Source organism: Xyrauchen texanus, chromosome 18 (assembly GCF_025860055.1).
Source record: "Xyrauchen texanus isolate HMW12.3.18 chromosome 18, RBS_HiC_50CHRs, whole genome shotgun sequence".
NCBI classification, from domain to species: Eukaryota; Metazoa; Chordata; class Actinopteri; order Cypriniformes; family Catostomidae; genus Xyrauchen; species Xyrauchen texanus.
Genome location: NC_068293.1, coordinates 20,437,892 through 20,451,445, shown reverse-complemented (window position 1 = coordinate 20,451,445; position 13,554 = coordinate 20,437,892). Strand labels below are relative to the sequence as shown.

Here is a 13,554-nt window from a genome sequence, read left to right as displayed (position 1 = left end):
CTCAGTTCTGCCTCCTGAGCCTCCCTCAGTTCTGCCTCCTGAGCCTCCCTCAGTTCTGCCTCCTGAGCCTCCCTCAGTTCTGCCTCCAGAGCCTTCTACAGCTCTGCCTCTCGAGCCTCCTACGGCTCCGCCCTCAGAGCCTCCCGAGCCCCCTACGGCTCCGCCTCCCAAGCCCCCTACGGCTCCGCCTCCCAAGCCTTCCAGGTCACCGCCTCTAGGGCCTCCTCCAGGCCTCCTGACCCGGCCCCTGTCCTGTGGCCTCCTCCCAGGCCCCCTGATCCAGTCCCTGTCCTGTGGCCTCCTCCCAGGGCCCCTGACCCTGTTCCTGACGGGTGGCCAGCTCCCAGGCCTCCTGACCCTGTTCTTGCCCGGTGGCCAGCTCCCAGACCACCTGACCCTGTTCCCGTCCTGTGGCCTCCTCCCAGGTTCCCCAAACCTGTCCTCGCCCTGTGGCCAGCTCCCAGGCCTCCTGAACCTATCCTTGCCTGGTGGCCAGCTCCCAGACCACCTGAACCTGTCCTTACCATTTGTGCCTCCTTGGACTTCCTGTCTGCCCCCTGTGCCTCCTTGGACTGCCTGTCTGCCCCTTGTACTCCCTTGGACTGCCTGTTTTCCCCTTGTACTCCCTTGGTCTGTCTGTTTGCCCCTTGTGCTCCTCTGGTCTGTCTGTTTGCTCCCCCCCCTCACTCCTTGGACAATTTTTTTTCATTTATTTTTTTTTTTCTCTGAGGAGTGTCTGGAAGCCGCTCCTTTTGAGGGGGGGGCTATGTCACGATTCCCTTGTGGTCTGCCCTGGGTTTCACTTGTCATTGTTAAATGTACTACACTTCCCAGAATCCACCTGCCATCACCACTGCCATTTTGTTCATTGTTCTCACCAGTGTCTAATTCAGTCATCACTCCCTGGTTATTTAAGCCCTGCTTTTTGTTCACTCCTTGTCGTTCGTTGAATGTTGTCAAGCCTGATCTGTGTTTCCCTGCCTGAGTTCTTAGTTTATGTTTGTTTCCCCATCGAGGGTTTTTCCTTTTGTGTTTGTTTAATAAATAAAGCCTGCATTTAGATCCTCTCTCCTCGCTGCCTCATTCCTAACAAGCCTACAGTCCAAAAGCAATCCATTTTGCAATTGCGTTTGTGAATCTGTTAGAGGCAGACTTAAGGGTCAAACACCGAATGCATTCTTGCATTCCATCTGCACAATTGTGTAGTTGGTCTAAGTTGTGTTGCACTTTTTTTCCTCATAAGTACCACATTTTAAAAAATCTTTATCTAGTTGAAAGTAGCTCAACTTTGAAAAACTTTGTTCAGATATTAGTAAAAAAGTAGGAAAATTCTTTATTATGGAATATGGGTCATGAATTGTTAAACTGCTTTCAATTTGAGCTAATGCATAAATTGTACCAAATTAGCACTTTAATGTGATGGCCCAAGTAAAAACACATAACACATTTGCACATTTTGGCTATTCAGAAAAACATAAAATCATCTGAGGTTACAAAAACACCATGACAAGGAGGCCATTAATATAATATCCACAGGAACTGAAAGTAGCACAGACATATAGCTCACACTGAAAACACTTGCCACGACCTTTAACCTTTAGAAGACATTATGACCTGAGCGTGACTTTGTTGTTAGACAGTTTGTGGGATTGGCAGATTATGTTGGGGCATGCAGTCTGTAGACACACCGAACCACAGAACATGCAAACCCATAAGGTAATAGCTTACTTGGTTGAAAACATCTGGCTTCTGTGTGGCAGTCAGAGATATATGGAGAGGGTAGAGGGAGAGAGGGGGTTATAGATACTGTAGTGGTCGTAGGTGTAGAGGGAAGGTTTCAGTGAATGGTGTTACCTTTCATATCCTCTGTTCCTCTGACACTTCATTGAATTCGCCAAACACATTATATTCCACATTTAAAGTTGTATGAAATTAGCACACCAGTGTCATACTTTATACTGTTTTGCAGGTTTAGTGGCATTGCAATTTACTGATTTATTTGCATAATCCTGACTTACTTTAAATTTAAATGAATAATTTACTCAACCCCATGTTGTTCCAAATCTATATGCTGTTATTTTTTCAGTGCAATACAGAGAATTTTGAATAATCTTTAAGCAGCTCTTCACCTTCACTTGAAATTCCATACTGACTACAATCTGTCAGGCTCCAAAAAAATAAAATAAAATAAATAATAATATGATATGACTCATGCACAGTTCTGTACTGTATACTCCCCTGCAGCTCTCAAATCAAATATGGTGCAGGTTGGACATTTGATTTGAGAACTGCAGTGGAAGTGAATAACAGCTATAAATTTTGCCTGTTTCTAACACAAAGTTATTGTATAGCTACAGAATTCTTGGAATCTAGCACATAAATCACATGGACTGCTTTCATTGTGATTTTATAACATTTCTGACAGCATGAGATCAAAAGGAACTCACGTTGAATGGAAAAGAGGAGCATGTGCATTCTTCCTTTTGCGTTCCAAAGGAAAAATAACAGCATTGAAGTTTGGAACAACATGAGGTTGAGAAAAAAACAAAAAAACGAATCAGCAAATCAGTAATGAAGGAAACTGGATTTATTAGATTTCCTTCTTTAGAAACTCCCCAACCTGTTGCTAAAATTAAACTCTATTAATGGCAAAAAGCCATTACGGCAAACATGGATAGAATGGCAAGAGATGTGAGAGAGAAGGAATTAGAGGTGGAAGAGAGGAACTTGTATGCAGTGGCATGCCACATTTGAAGGAATACAAACCTATGGCAGATGTACACCAAAAACAGGAAGGTGTTTGCATTAATGTTTTTTCACAGATAATCTAATATTTAACCCAGAAATTACAATTCTATCCTAATTTACTCACCCTTATGCCTGTATGACTTTTTTCCTCTGTGGAACATAAAAGGAAGCCGCAGTCACCATTCACTTTCATTTCATGTTTTTCCATTCAATGGAAGTGAAAAGTGACTGAGGCTAAAATTCTGCCCAACACTTCCTTTTCTGTACCACAGAGGAAATTGTCATACTGGTCTGGAACAACATAAGGGTGAATACATTATATTAGAATTTTCATTTTTGGGTGAACAATCCCTTTAAGTAACTATCTCAGTATTCAAAAATGTGTTTATATAATTTGGTGGTGTAAGAAGTAGTGTAACCACTACTAGTTACAACCGTGTAGTTGTTAAGGGAACATACTGTCTGACTTTCAACACTGAAACAAGCCCTGTAGTGGTGTAAACAGTGAACAATTTATTTAATCTTTCCCTGGTGCCCATTCTTATGCTGTTAAATTCATTTTGTAAAGACACTTAAAGGAGCTGGTTGACCTTTATACATGAGTGAAATATATAGCGCTCTGTCATCAAAAGCCGGTAGTACAGTGGCACTGATGGCATGTCACCACCATTTTGTGTTACTTTCCTGGCTTGAGATTTACAGGTGCGGCCACAACAGAACTATTGAAGGATGAGAAGAATGTAATGTCGCACCACAGCCAAAGTGGCGTCAGCTTAACTGCACCAGGGCTGATACTGTATTGATTGAGCAAAAGCTTTGGGTCACCACCTGTGGCGCCAAACCCTGAGCAGCTTCTTATTTATGTCAGTGTGGAGGAGAGCAGAGAAATATAATGGCGACACTCCATAAAGCAAATTATAGATGCGGCTGCATGCTGGCCTCTGTTGTCACGGCAACGTGATGCATGGGCTTTATGATGTCAATGTGGACCTTCTCTAATAGGAGGAGTTATCTGGGCACCTCCATTCCAGGAGCGGATGTCTAAGCATTTCCTGTAATGACTTGGGGCCTGAGTCAGGTCGTATTGGGCTGTTTTGTCAAATCACAGCCAGAGGCTTCAGTGCCTCTAAACAGATAATTTAATCAGGTGAGATCATCTCCTGTGGTAATAATATACCTGTACCTGCTCAGGGTTGTACTTGGAGAGGACACCATTTCCATGAAACTCTCCCAGCACATCTTTAAGCTTCTTGGAGGAATCTGTGCAAGGGATAAAAGAAAGTAAATTAGTTGGATATACAGTACAGTATATGAATTAATGGGGAACTTCTTGGTTTGTTTTTGAAGCAAAAGCTGTTTGGAATTGTCTTATATACTGGACATTATGTTAACATGTTGATTTCAAATGAACATTGACGCAAAACATCACTGTAAGCAAATTATCTACAGTATTTTTTGTTATTATTGTCTAAGAACTCGTAAATGTGTCAGCCATTAATAATGTATATTAAAACAGTTAGTTTCGGTCCTCTAATCTGATTGGGAAGCCTTTTAAGAGTGCCGATATTAAGTATAAAAGCACGGAGAACGCTTTACTGTTTGTATCACACTGTTTGTCTGTGTTTGTGTCGTTTCAGTTCCAGACAGGCTATCAGTCTGTGCGTCGATCTGCGACACGCAACAGTTCATCCAGACTATTTTCATTATTCATTTCATAAATTACTCAACATTAGCTTCCTGTTTAAAGCACTGTTGCATAAAAGCTTACAGTAACAGCCAGTACTTACTATACTTTCATGTACTGCCTTCCATCCAGTTAATATATTAATCAATTTATTTAGGGTTCAGATATTCACTCTAGCTACTTGTTTAAGTTGTTTGCAAAGAAAAAAAAAAACTAAAATTAGAGCTATATCTCAAAAGCATCTTCTGTGAATCAAATGAACACAGCATCAAGCATATTCTCAAGATGCACCATTCGTCATATGGTAATGTTCCAGACATTGTAATTCTTTTTTCCAAGAGGATCCAAGAGCCAGAGGTCTTACCAATCTTAACTGATAAATCGATAACTATAATGATGTTATACTGTAATTGCAATATGCCAACTTAACTACTTAAATCTGCTTTATATTTTTTAAATATACAACCCCAATTTCAAAAGGGGTCAGTATGAAAAATGCTAATAATAAAAGCTAAAAGGAGTTATTTGTAAATTATATTCATCTTTTGCTATATTAAAATCACTACAACTAAACATTGTATGATGTTTTACCTTGTTTTTTTTAATGTACAGTCATTTAAAATCAGATGATTACAACGCGCTCCAAAAAGTTGAGACAGGGGCAATTTAAGACTAAAAACAATTTGACGAGTTGAAATGACAAGGCAATGTAAAACAGGAGATGTTCAACAGGTGAGGCAATCATGTCCTAGTATATAAGGAGCCTCCAAAAACAGCCTAGTCCTTCAAGAGCAAGGATCATTAATCATTGAGACATGTCAATTTGCCAACAGATGCTTCAGCAAATAATCCATCCAGCACTTTGAGAACAATGTTCCCCAAAGACAAATTGGAAGGATTTGGGGCATTTCACCCTTTACAGTGCACAATATAGTTCAAATATTCAAGGAATCTGGCCAAATCTCGGTGCGTAAAGGGCAAGACGAAAACCATTTCTGGATGCATGTGATCTCTGATTCCTCAGACATCACTGTCTTAAAAAAACATCATTCATCTGTAACGGATTTCATGAACATGGCCTTGGGATTACTTTAGCAAACCTTTGTTAGTAAAAAACATTTGCTGCTGCATCCACAGATGCAAGTTAAGACTTTACAATGCAAAGCAGAAGCCCTACATCAACACTGTTCAGAAGCGCTGCTGACTTCTCTGGGCTCAGTCTCATATTAGATGGAAAGTAGAACAGTGGAACCATGTTTTTTGGTATAAAGAGTCCACATTTAAAATAGTTTTTGAAAAACACTACCACCGTGTTCTCTGGGCCAAAGAGGAAAAGGACTGCCCAAGCTGTTATCAGCATCAGGTCAAAAAGCCAGTGTCTGTATGGGCCAGGGGTGTGTCAGTGCCCACGGCATGGGCAACTCACACACCTTTAAGGGCACCATTAAAGCAGACAGATATGTAAACATTTTGGAGCAGCATATACTGCCATCCAGCACTGTCTATTCCAGGGATGTCCCAGCATTTTCAGCAGGACAACTTCAAACCACATACTGGCCAAATAAGCAGAGAGTACGGGTGCTAGATTGGCCTGTCTGGAGTCCTGACCATCTCCAATTGAGAATATGTGGTGCAGTGAAGCTTGCAGCTGTACGGCCATACGTATGTGTCCTGACCATCTCCAATTGAGAATATGTGGTGCAGTGAAGCCTGCAGCTGTACGGCCATACAGACGTGCGCTCCGACTGCATTTTTTACCCTCAGAATATTTCACCATTCATGAAATGTGTCCTGTATTTCTGTTGGCTGTTTAAAAGAACTAGCAATGCCCAATTTGCAAATTAATAATTATTTTGAGTTGGTTCTTTTCAGTGAATTGGCCAAACAGGCTTTGCACAATGGTCTGAATCTATTTGTGATTCAGAACAATTAGTTCTGACCACTCTCTCATTGAATTATTTGGAGCAGATTCCTCAAAAAACAGTATCGGGATATTTACGAATGCAGAACAAACAGCGCTGGATACAGTGGAAATTTACCAACAATCAACTGAAACAAATGTCTATGTGTGTTCAGAACGGTTACTGGAAGAAATGGTTTAGCCAATAGTTACATGAATACTACTCATACTCAAGGAAAAAAAAAAGCTTATCTCAAAGTCACCAGAATTGAATGCTTTGGTGTTGTTTTTTGCAAAATAAATAAATAAATCTCCCACTGGAGCATGCCCCCAGACCCCCCTAGATATAAGGTTTATTAGGCAGATTTCTGTGCATACCCTCAGATTAAATCCCCTGATGTGGTGCATTTTGAAGCACACCATACGGCAATGAAGACTCTGTACAACTGTACAGCTGAAGACCTACATAATGGATGAATGGGGGAAAATTCAACGCTTAACAAACTTGTGTCTCCGGTGCCTAAATGCTTAAAAGTTATTATTAGAAGATGTGTTTCACAATGGTAAACACTTGACTGTCCTATCTTTTTTGGAGTGTGTTGCAATCATCTGAAATGAAATTCACAAGGTAAAACATCATATAATTTTTAGTTGTAGTGCTTTCAATATAGCGAGAAATATAGGAGAAATTTAACAATTCTACACATAATGATTTAAATACAGAATCTACTCTGACTTTCTCCTGAGATATAAAAATATCTGGACTGGTGCCAGCAAGTGTGGGTGTCATGCATCTGGCAAATCTTAACTGCCATAAAAACAGTGCAGAACAGTGGGAAAGGCACAGTGAAGCTAATCTGTCTTTGTTGTTAATCAGATAAACCCCCCCAAACTAACTCACATGACTGGCCATTTGCTGAGGGACTGCCCTGTTCATGATCACCAGAGAAACCTATTGTTGGAAACCTTGTGTTCTCCAATATAACCAACTCTCCACATTTAAAAGTAATATTCTAATCATAAAGTATGTTTCCAGCTCACCAGCTCACATGAAACTTCATTCATGAACAGTTGACATGGATCAAGGCCTTTTCTATTTCACTACAATCCAAATACACGTGTGGATTATACTACAACTATGGACAAATGCATCTTATGCAGATGATAACCCTGAACATTGTTTTTCAAAATGTGTAATGTATTATCTGTGTTAAAAATAAAAAACAAATTCGTAGAAAGTTTTATCATGCATTATAACTGAATTGTAACTGTAATTTAAAAAGAAAGTACAAATGTTTGGTATGTAATTGATTGTCACTTAAATTCCAGAATTATGTTGTGTAGTATTTTCAGGTTATTTGCAGTTATAGTTTTCTTGTAAAATTCATGATTAGATGTTCAGTTTTTGAGCGGCAAATTAACAAACCTCTGAACAAAGCCCATCAATTAATTATCTTGAGGGGGGACACTTCAACCATGGGACCTCTGAAAAGCCACCTATGATTGGCTTAGAGCCTCTTTGGGGTGTGCACAAACCAGATGGGTTAAAAGACCAGCCTGGACAACACCTTGCATTCTTCTCTTGCTCCGTGCTCTACTTCTTCTTCAGCTCCTCATCCTCCATGCTCTGGCCCTCATAGAAATTATGAGCAGATACAACAATCCGTTGTATTACAAGTTTTAATGGTCAAATTGTTTGTCATTTATCTTTCTTATAATGGTTGTCGAATGCAAATAATTCCATTATAAATTTACTGTAAATGTGTACATTTACATCAACCAAAATATCCTACAACAAAATAGGACCTTTCCATGAGCCATAGCTATAAACATGTATAGACAGCACACAGTGTTAGACATACAAATACAAAACACAATCAGGCTAACATAACACTAAAATAATGCAAACATTAACTCAATACTAACTAATATAACAAAATATTTTTTTTACTGTAGCATTTAAAAAAATCTTTTTAACATTTTTACAGAGTAGTGAACACACTGTTTAAAGGAAAAATTGTTGGGGGTGCCAGGCAATGTGACCGAAACTCATGACTGAAAACCAAAGTGCACCCACAGTCTAATCTCAGCATAAAATTAGTCTTCCCTCAACAGGTAAAACCTAGAACAAAGCATCTGATGATTTTGTGATAGGAAAGATTAGAAGACATTTTTATTATCAATCAATGTGTATGAGCTGATTGTATGGTTTCAGATCTGCATACATCCAGCGTAATGTCAAACAGGCACAATAAATCTGAGGTCTTGGACTGTGAAGGTCTGACATTCACTGCTGATCTATGTGTTAAACTTAAAAAAATCATAATTGATTTAAAGACTGCCACCAAACTCCTAGCTCCTTGTGGCTTCTGTGGGCAGTGAACACATCCTCTTAGTAACCGACTTGGTGTTTTAATAGAGGGGGATCTTATTGCTACCAATGTGAGTGGAGTTTCAATTAACAGCTCTTTACAGGGAGATGACAAATTTATTCCACTGATTATTAACACCATGGAATCAAAGTCCTCAGCACCTAGCTGAGCCTACACATTGCTTGGAGACAGGCACATATGGGGCTTTTCCACTGCATGGTACAACTCGACTAAACTCGACTCTGCTTGCTATTTTGGGGTTTTCCACTGTGGATAGTACCTGGTACCTGACTTTTTTTTAGTACCACCTCGGTCGAGGTTCCAAGCGAGCCAAGCCGATACTAAATGTGATGTCAAAATCCTGCAGATCACTGATTGGTCAGGGAGAATCGTCACTACGAGCGTCACTGGATTTCCGACACGTTACATCTACCCGCTAGTATTAAAGTTAGTAACAGCGATAGCAGTATAATTTCTAATTGTGAAAAAAGAAATGTCTGTGTGCAACACAGTGGTCAATAAACGAGGCGCAGACAGTCCACTCGTTAACGATGACCGAAACAATAAAGTCTCTCAGGAAGTGTCTCAGCTGTTGGCCGGACACGTCTACCACCAGACCTACTAACAGTGTAGGGAAAAGTAAAAGAAACTTGTGACTACAGAACCATCAAGGAAAAGTGGAAGTGGTTCAACCAAATGGACGCTAGCTAAACAGGCGAGCAATGGGAGGGAGAAATCCCTGGACGCAGCCACGATGGAGGATAGTACATTTTGTTACATTATCTCTATACTCTGCTTGAAAGATTCACTTTATTTAGTTGACCAGCTACTGGAAGCTTGCTTCTAAAACAACCAGGACAATTTAACACTTGGAAGTCTCGTCCGTTACACTTGTCTAAAAAAAATCACCACTGCTTTATGCAGCACAATGAGCTATTAGCTGACAGCTAGCAGTTGTGTAATTGTTTTGGTCAGTTTGTGTCATGTTTAAAATTATGTACCGGCAGTAGAGGCGGTACAACTATGACGATCAGCCTATAATCCCACCCACGTTGATGCAGCACTAAACTGCAGTGGAAATGCAAGCTCAGAAAAGTAAAGCGAGTAGTGTTGAGGCAAGTCGAAAAGTAACATGTAGTGGAAAAGTGCCAATACAAACACACATACAAGCACTCCTGCCACATGAGGACAGACCTGAACTCTATGAAGAAATCATACAAAAGGAAGAATTCAGACAGGGTTGCAAATAGATCTTTTCCTTTCCAAACTGAAGAGACATGGAAATTCTGCATTTCACAAACAATTCATTTACAGTGATGTTCAAATCTGTGCTATATCAGGGACAGGCAATCCATCAGTGGTAATTAAAAAATGTATGTTTAATTTTTCACCTGCTTAATTCTTAATGGAAATGTGTCCAAAATCCAAGAATATACTCCACATAATATGTGCTATTTTTAAAGGCTTTATACCATAAAAATGGCATGCTGACAGAATTCAGGGTGAGCATTTCTTACTGATTATTCAATATTCCCTTATTCCACAAGGTTTTTTAATCAAATCTGTTACCTGAGGTTCCCCCCAGCAAAACATAAGTAATTATCTTTACTTTATGACTATTTAGATTTATAACCAGCATCCCACAAGCCAATTAACTTCACAAAGATGCTCCATTTGGAATTTTACAGGCAACCTCTTAAAATGACACCAAGTTCTCTCTTTTTATAATTAATATTATTGGCGGACTGCAATAAGTGAGTATACTGTGAGAATATGTAGTCATTTCAGTAAAAAAAAGAACATCCATCACCCCCAAATTGTTTCGAAGAATTACAGGCCTTGACTACAAAGTTTATTTAGAACAGTATGAAACAAGTTGTACGAATGGTCATTTCAAATCAAAACATTGAATACTTCATGGCTCATCTGGCACTCCGCGGTACTTGATTGAGGAAAAACAAGTGAAACCTCTTAGACTGGAGGGTATAATGTTTTATAAAAACAAAACTAACAGGAAACAGGAACTAAACAAGAATTTCAACATAAAAATACAAACACAAAAGACAACAGGGAATATGACAGAGCCCCCGCTTTAAGGAGCAGATTACAGACACTCCAAAAAAGCAAAAAAATAAATCGTCCATTGAGTAAAGGGGAAAACATGAGGCTCGTGTGTGGGGGGGCAGATCTGGGAGACGGCCAGGAGACCAGTGAAGATCTGGGGTTGAGCCAGGAGACCAGGGAGACCAGAGCAGACCAGACGGATGGCCAGGAGACCAAGGGGACCAGAGCAGATCAGGCAGACAGCCTGAAGACCAAGGGGATCAGAGCAGATCAGGAGGACGGCCAGGAGACCAGATCTGATCAGGTGGTCGGCCAGGAGACCAAGGGGACCAGAGCAGATCAGGCAGGCGGCCAGGAGACCAAGGGGACCAGAACAGATCCGGGAGATGGCCAGGAAACCAGGGCAGATCTGGGAGACGGCCAGGAGACCAGGGGGACCAGAGCTGACCAGAAGGGTGGCCAGGAGACCAGAGCAGATCAGGCAGACGGCCAGGAGATCAAGGGGACCAGAGCAGATCAGGCAGACGGCCTGGAGACCAAGACGAGTCCCCGCTCAGCACAAGGGGCAAGGAGAGCAGAGGAACATGGCAAGGTCAGGGAGCAGATCAGGGGGCAGCCAGGAGACCAGAACAGATCAGGTGGGAATTTATTTATTTATTTAGTTAGCAGCTGTGTTTACCTCACTACATTTTGAAGTGAAAATTACTCATATATTTCTCCAGACAGTTTCGTTACTTTGCAACTGAAAACACCAAAAAATAACATAGTTATACATGTAAATTGCATGGAGATCTTCAATAGTTTTGTCTAATCATGAAAGAATCATTTGAGTCAGATTTTTTACATTTGATTAATTTGGACTGATCAAAAAGATTCAAAAAGCGGTCTGAATGATTTGTTTCCTGAATCATGAATCTGAATCAAAATCTGTCATCTGTCTCCACTAGGGAAGACAAGAAACTGCTCATGTATGTTTAAATATGTTTTTTTTTTTGGCGAATTACTTTGACAAATTTGGCTTAAACATTATGAAGCTGTGAAATAATGATGAAGATACGTGCTATCGGCATATGAAAGTCGATCAAATGTGTTTAGGCTACCTTCTATATTTAACCAAGGTATGACACAATGTGTATAAATAATTAACAGCGCTCATGAAAATTTGTAACAGACAATATTTATTTTATAAACTAGAGTGTTTTCTTTGCTTTTAGCACATTGATGATATACAGTATGTTGTTACTAGGTTATTCTGGGTGGTTGCTAAGGTACACTATTTCAGTTATGTTGTGGTTTAGGCTAAACTGCGTTCAAGTCCTCCTGGGAAGTTCATACAAGGTCGTAATTGTGAAGTAATGAGTGTTAAAGTGATTTAGTTGGACAGAATGTGCCTGTTTTGCCATTTTTTTTTATCTTTTTCACTTTCACCAATGTAAATACATGTACATTAGGTGTGTCTTATTTTCATCATTCTTGTGTTGGTCACATTTACTGGTGGGCAACCAGGCTATTTTTTTTTTGCACAAGCCTGTCACCTCATAGCCTATAAACTAGCTAAATTATTTTTATTTTCTGGCAAGCTTCAGGCTATTCTTCATCAATAGCACAAGAAATGAATTCAATCTAAACTGTCCAGTCACCAGTTTGCTTTATTCTTACCATGCTTCTTAAATGGATATGCCCCCTCTCAGAAAAATGGTATTCAAAGAAAATCTAACTGGATTTATGACTTTGTGGTGCTGTTCATTTGCGCTAATCATGTACTGTGATCATTCTGATGTGATTAAACGCACCAATAAAGGGATAGTTAATCCAAAAATGAAAATTCTCTCATCATTTACTCCCCCTAATACCGTTCCAGATGTGTATGACTTTCTTTCTTCTGCATAACACAAATGAAGATGTAAGTGAGATTCAAGCAAGATGTACAGTGAAAATGAGTTACAATTTAGTCACAATTTAGTTAGTCTCATCCAAATTCAACTGGATCAATTCAGAAGTGTCTTATGTGTAACATTTTTGCTGCCTTTATATGCTTTTTGGAACTTCAAAGTTCTGGCCACCATTCACTTGCATTGTGAGGACCCACAGAGCTGAAATATTCTTCTAAAAATCTTAATTTGTGTTCTGCAGAATAAATAAATCTGAAATGGCATGTGGGTGTGAGAATTTTCATTTTAGGCAAACTGTCCCTTTAATTCATGTTGTTTACTTTATTTTGCACTAGATGAGTAGTACATTTACTCGCTAACTGACTGGTCAGAGCAGTTCAAGAGTTAACTCCTCCTAATATAAACTCCAGGACCACACTGCCAATCAAATACGTCACCATGGGTATAATTAGCTTTTTGGTAATTTATGCAATACACTTTTTAACTTTTGATACTAAAGTAAATTTTAAATCAGTTAATTTAATACTTTTACTTAAGTATTTTTCTCATGAGCTACTTTAACTCATACTTGAGTCAATTTCAATGAAGGCATCAATAGCTGCATTAAATGTTGCTAATAAATAGAGATGCAGAGAGCACTGGCAACACATTAATAACTTCTGTCAATATAGACTACATTCCCATCAGTGCTTCGTAAAATTGCTGTTGGTGGGCCTCACAAGGTTTACAGATCCCGAAACATCTCCCTAAATAACATATTGAATAAAACATCACCATAAACAGGTGAGTGGACTGGCACATCGTAAATAATGGCCAAGAACCAACTAAATAGACTGATAAAACCTCTCACCCATTCTTAACCACCTAGCAGCACCAAAATCAATTCCAATCAAA

At 39.6% G+C, this 13,554-nt stretch overlaps 1 protein-coding gene across 1 annotated transcript in view; it reads right to left on the bottom strand.

Annotated features, from left to right (window-relative positions):
* LOC127659143 (diacylglycerol kinase beta) overlaps nt 1-13,554 on the bottom strand; it is a 172,456-nt gene that overhangs the window by 138,011 nt on the left and 20,891 nt on the right. Inside the window, exons 4-5 of the mRNA XM_052148814.1 lie at nt 3,932-4,008; nt 1,729-1,749 (exon numbers count right to left, since the gene is read on the bottom strand). Coding sequence (XP_052004774.1) covers nt 1,729-1,749; nt 3,932-4,008 — 98 coding nt within the window. The remainder of the gene's footprint in view (nt 1-1,728; nt 1,750-3,931; nt 4,009-13,554) is intronic.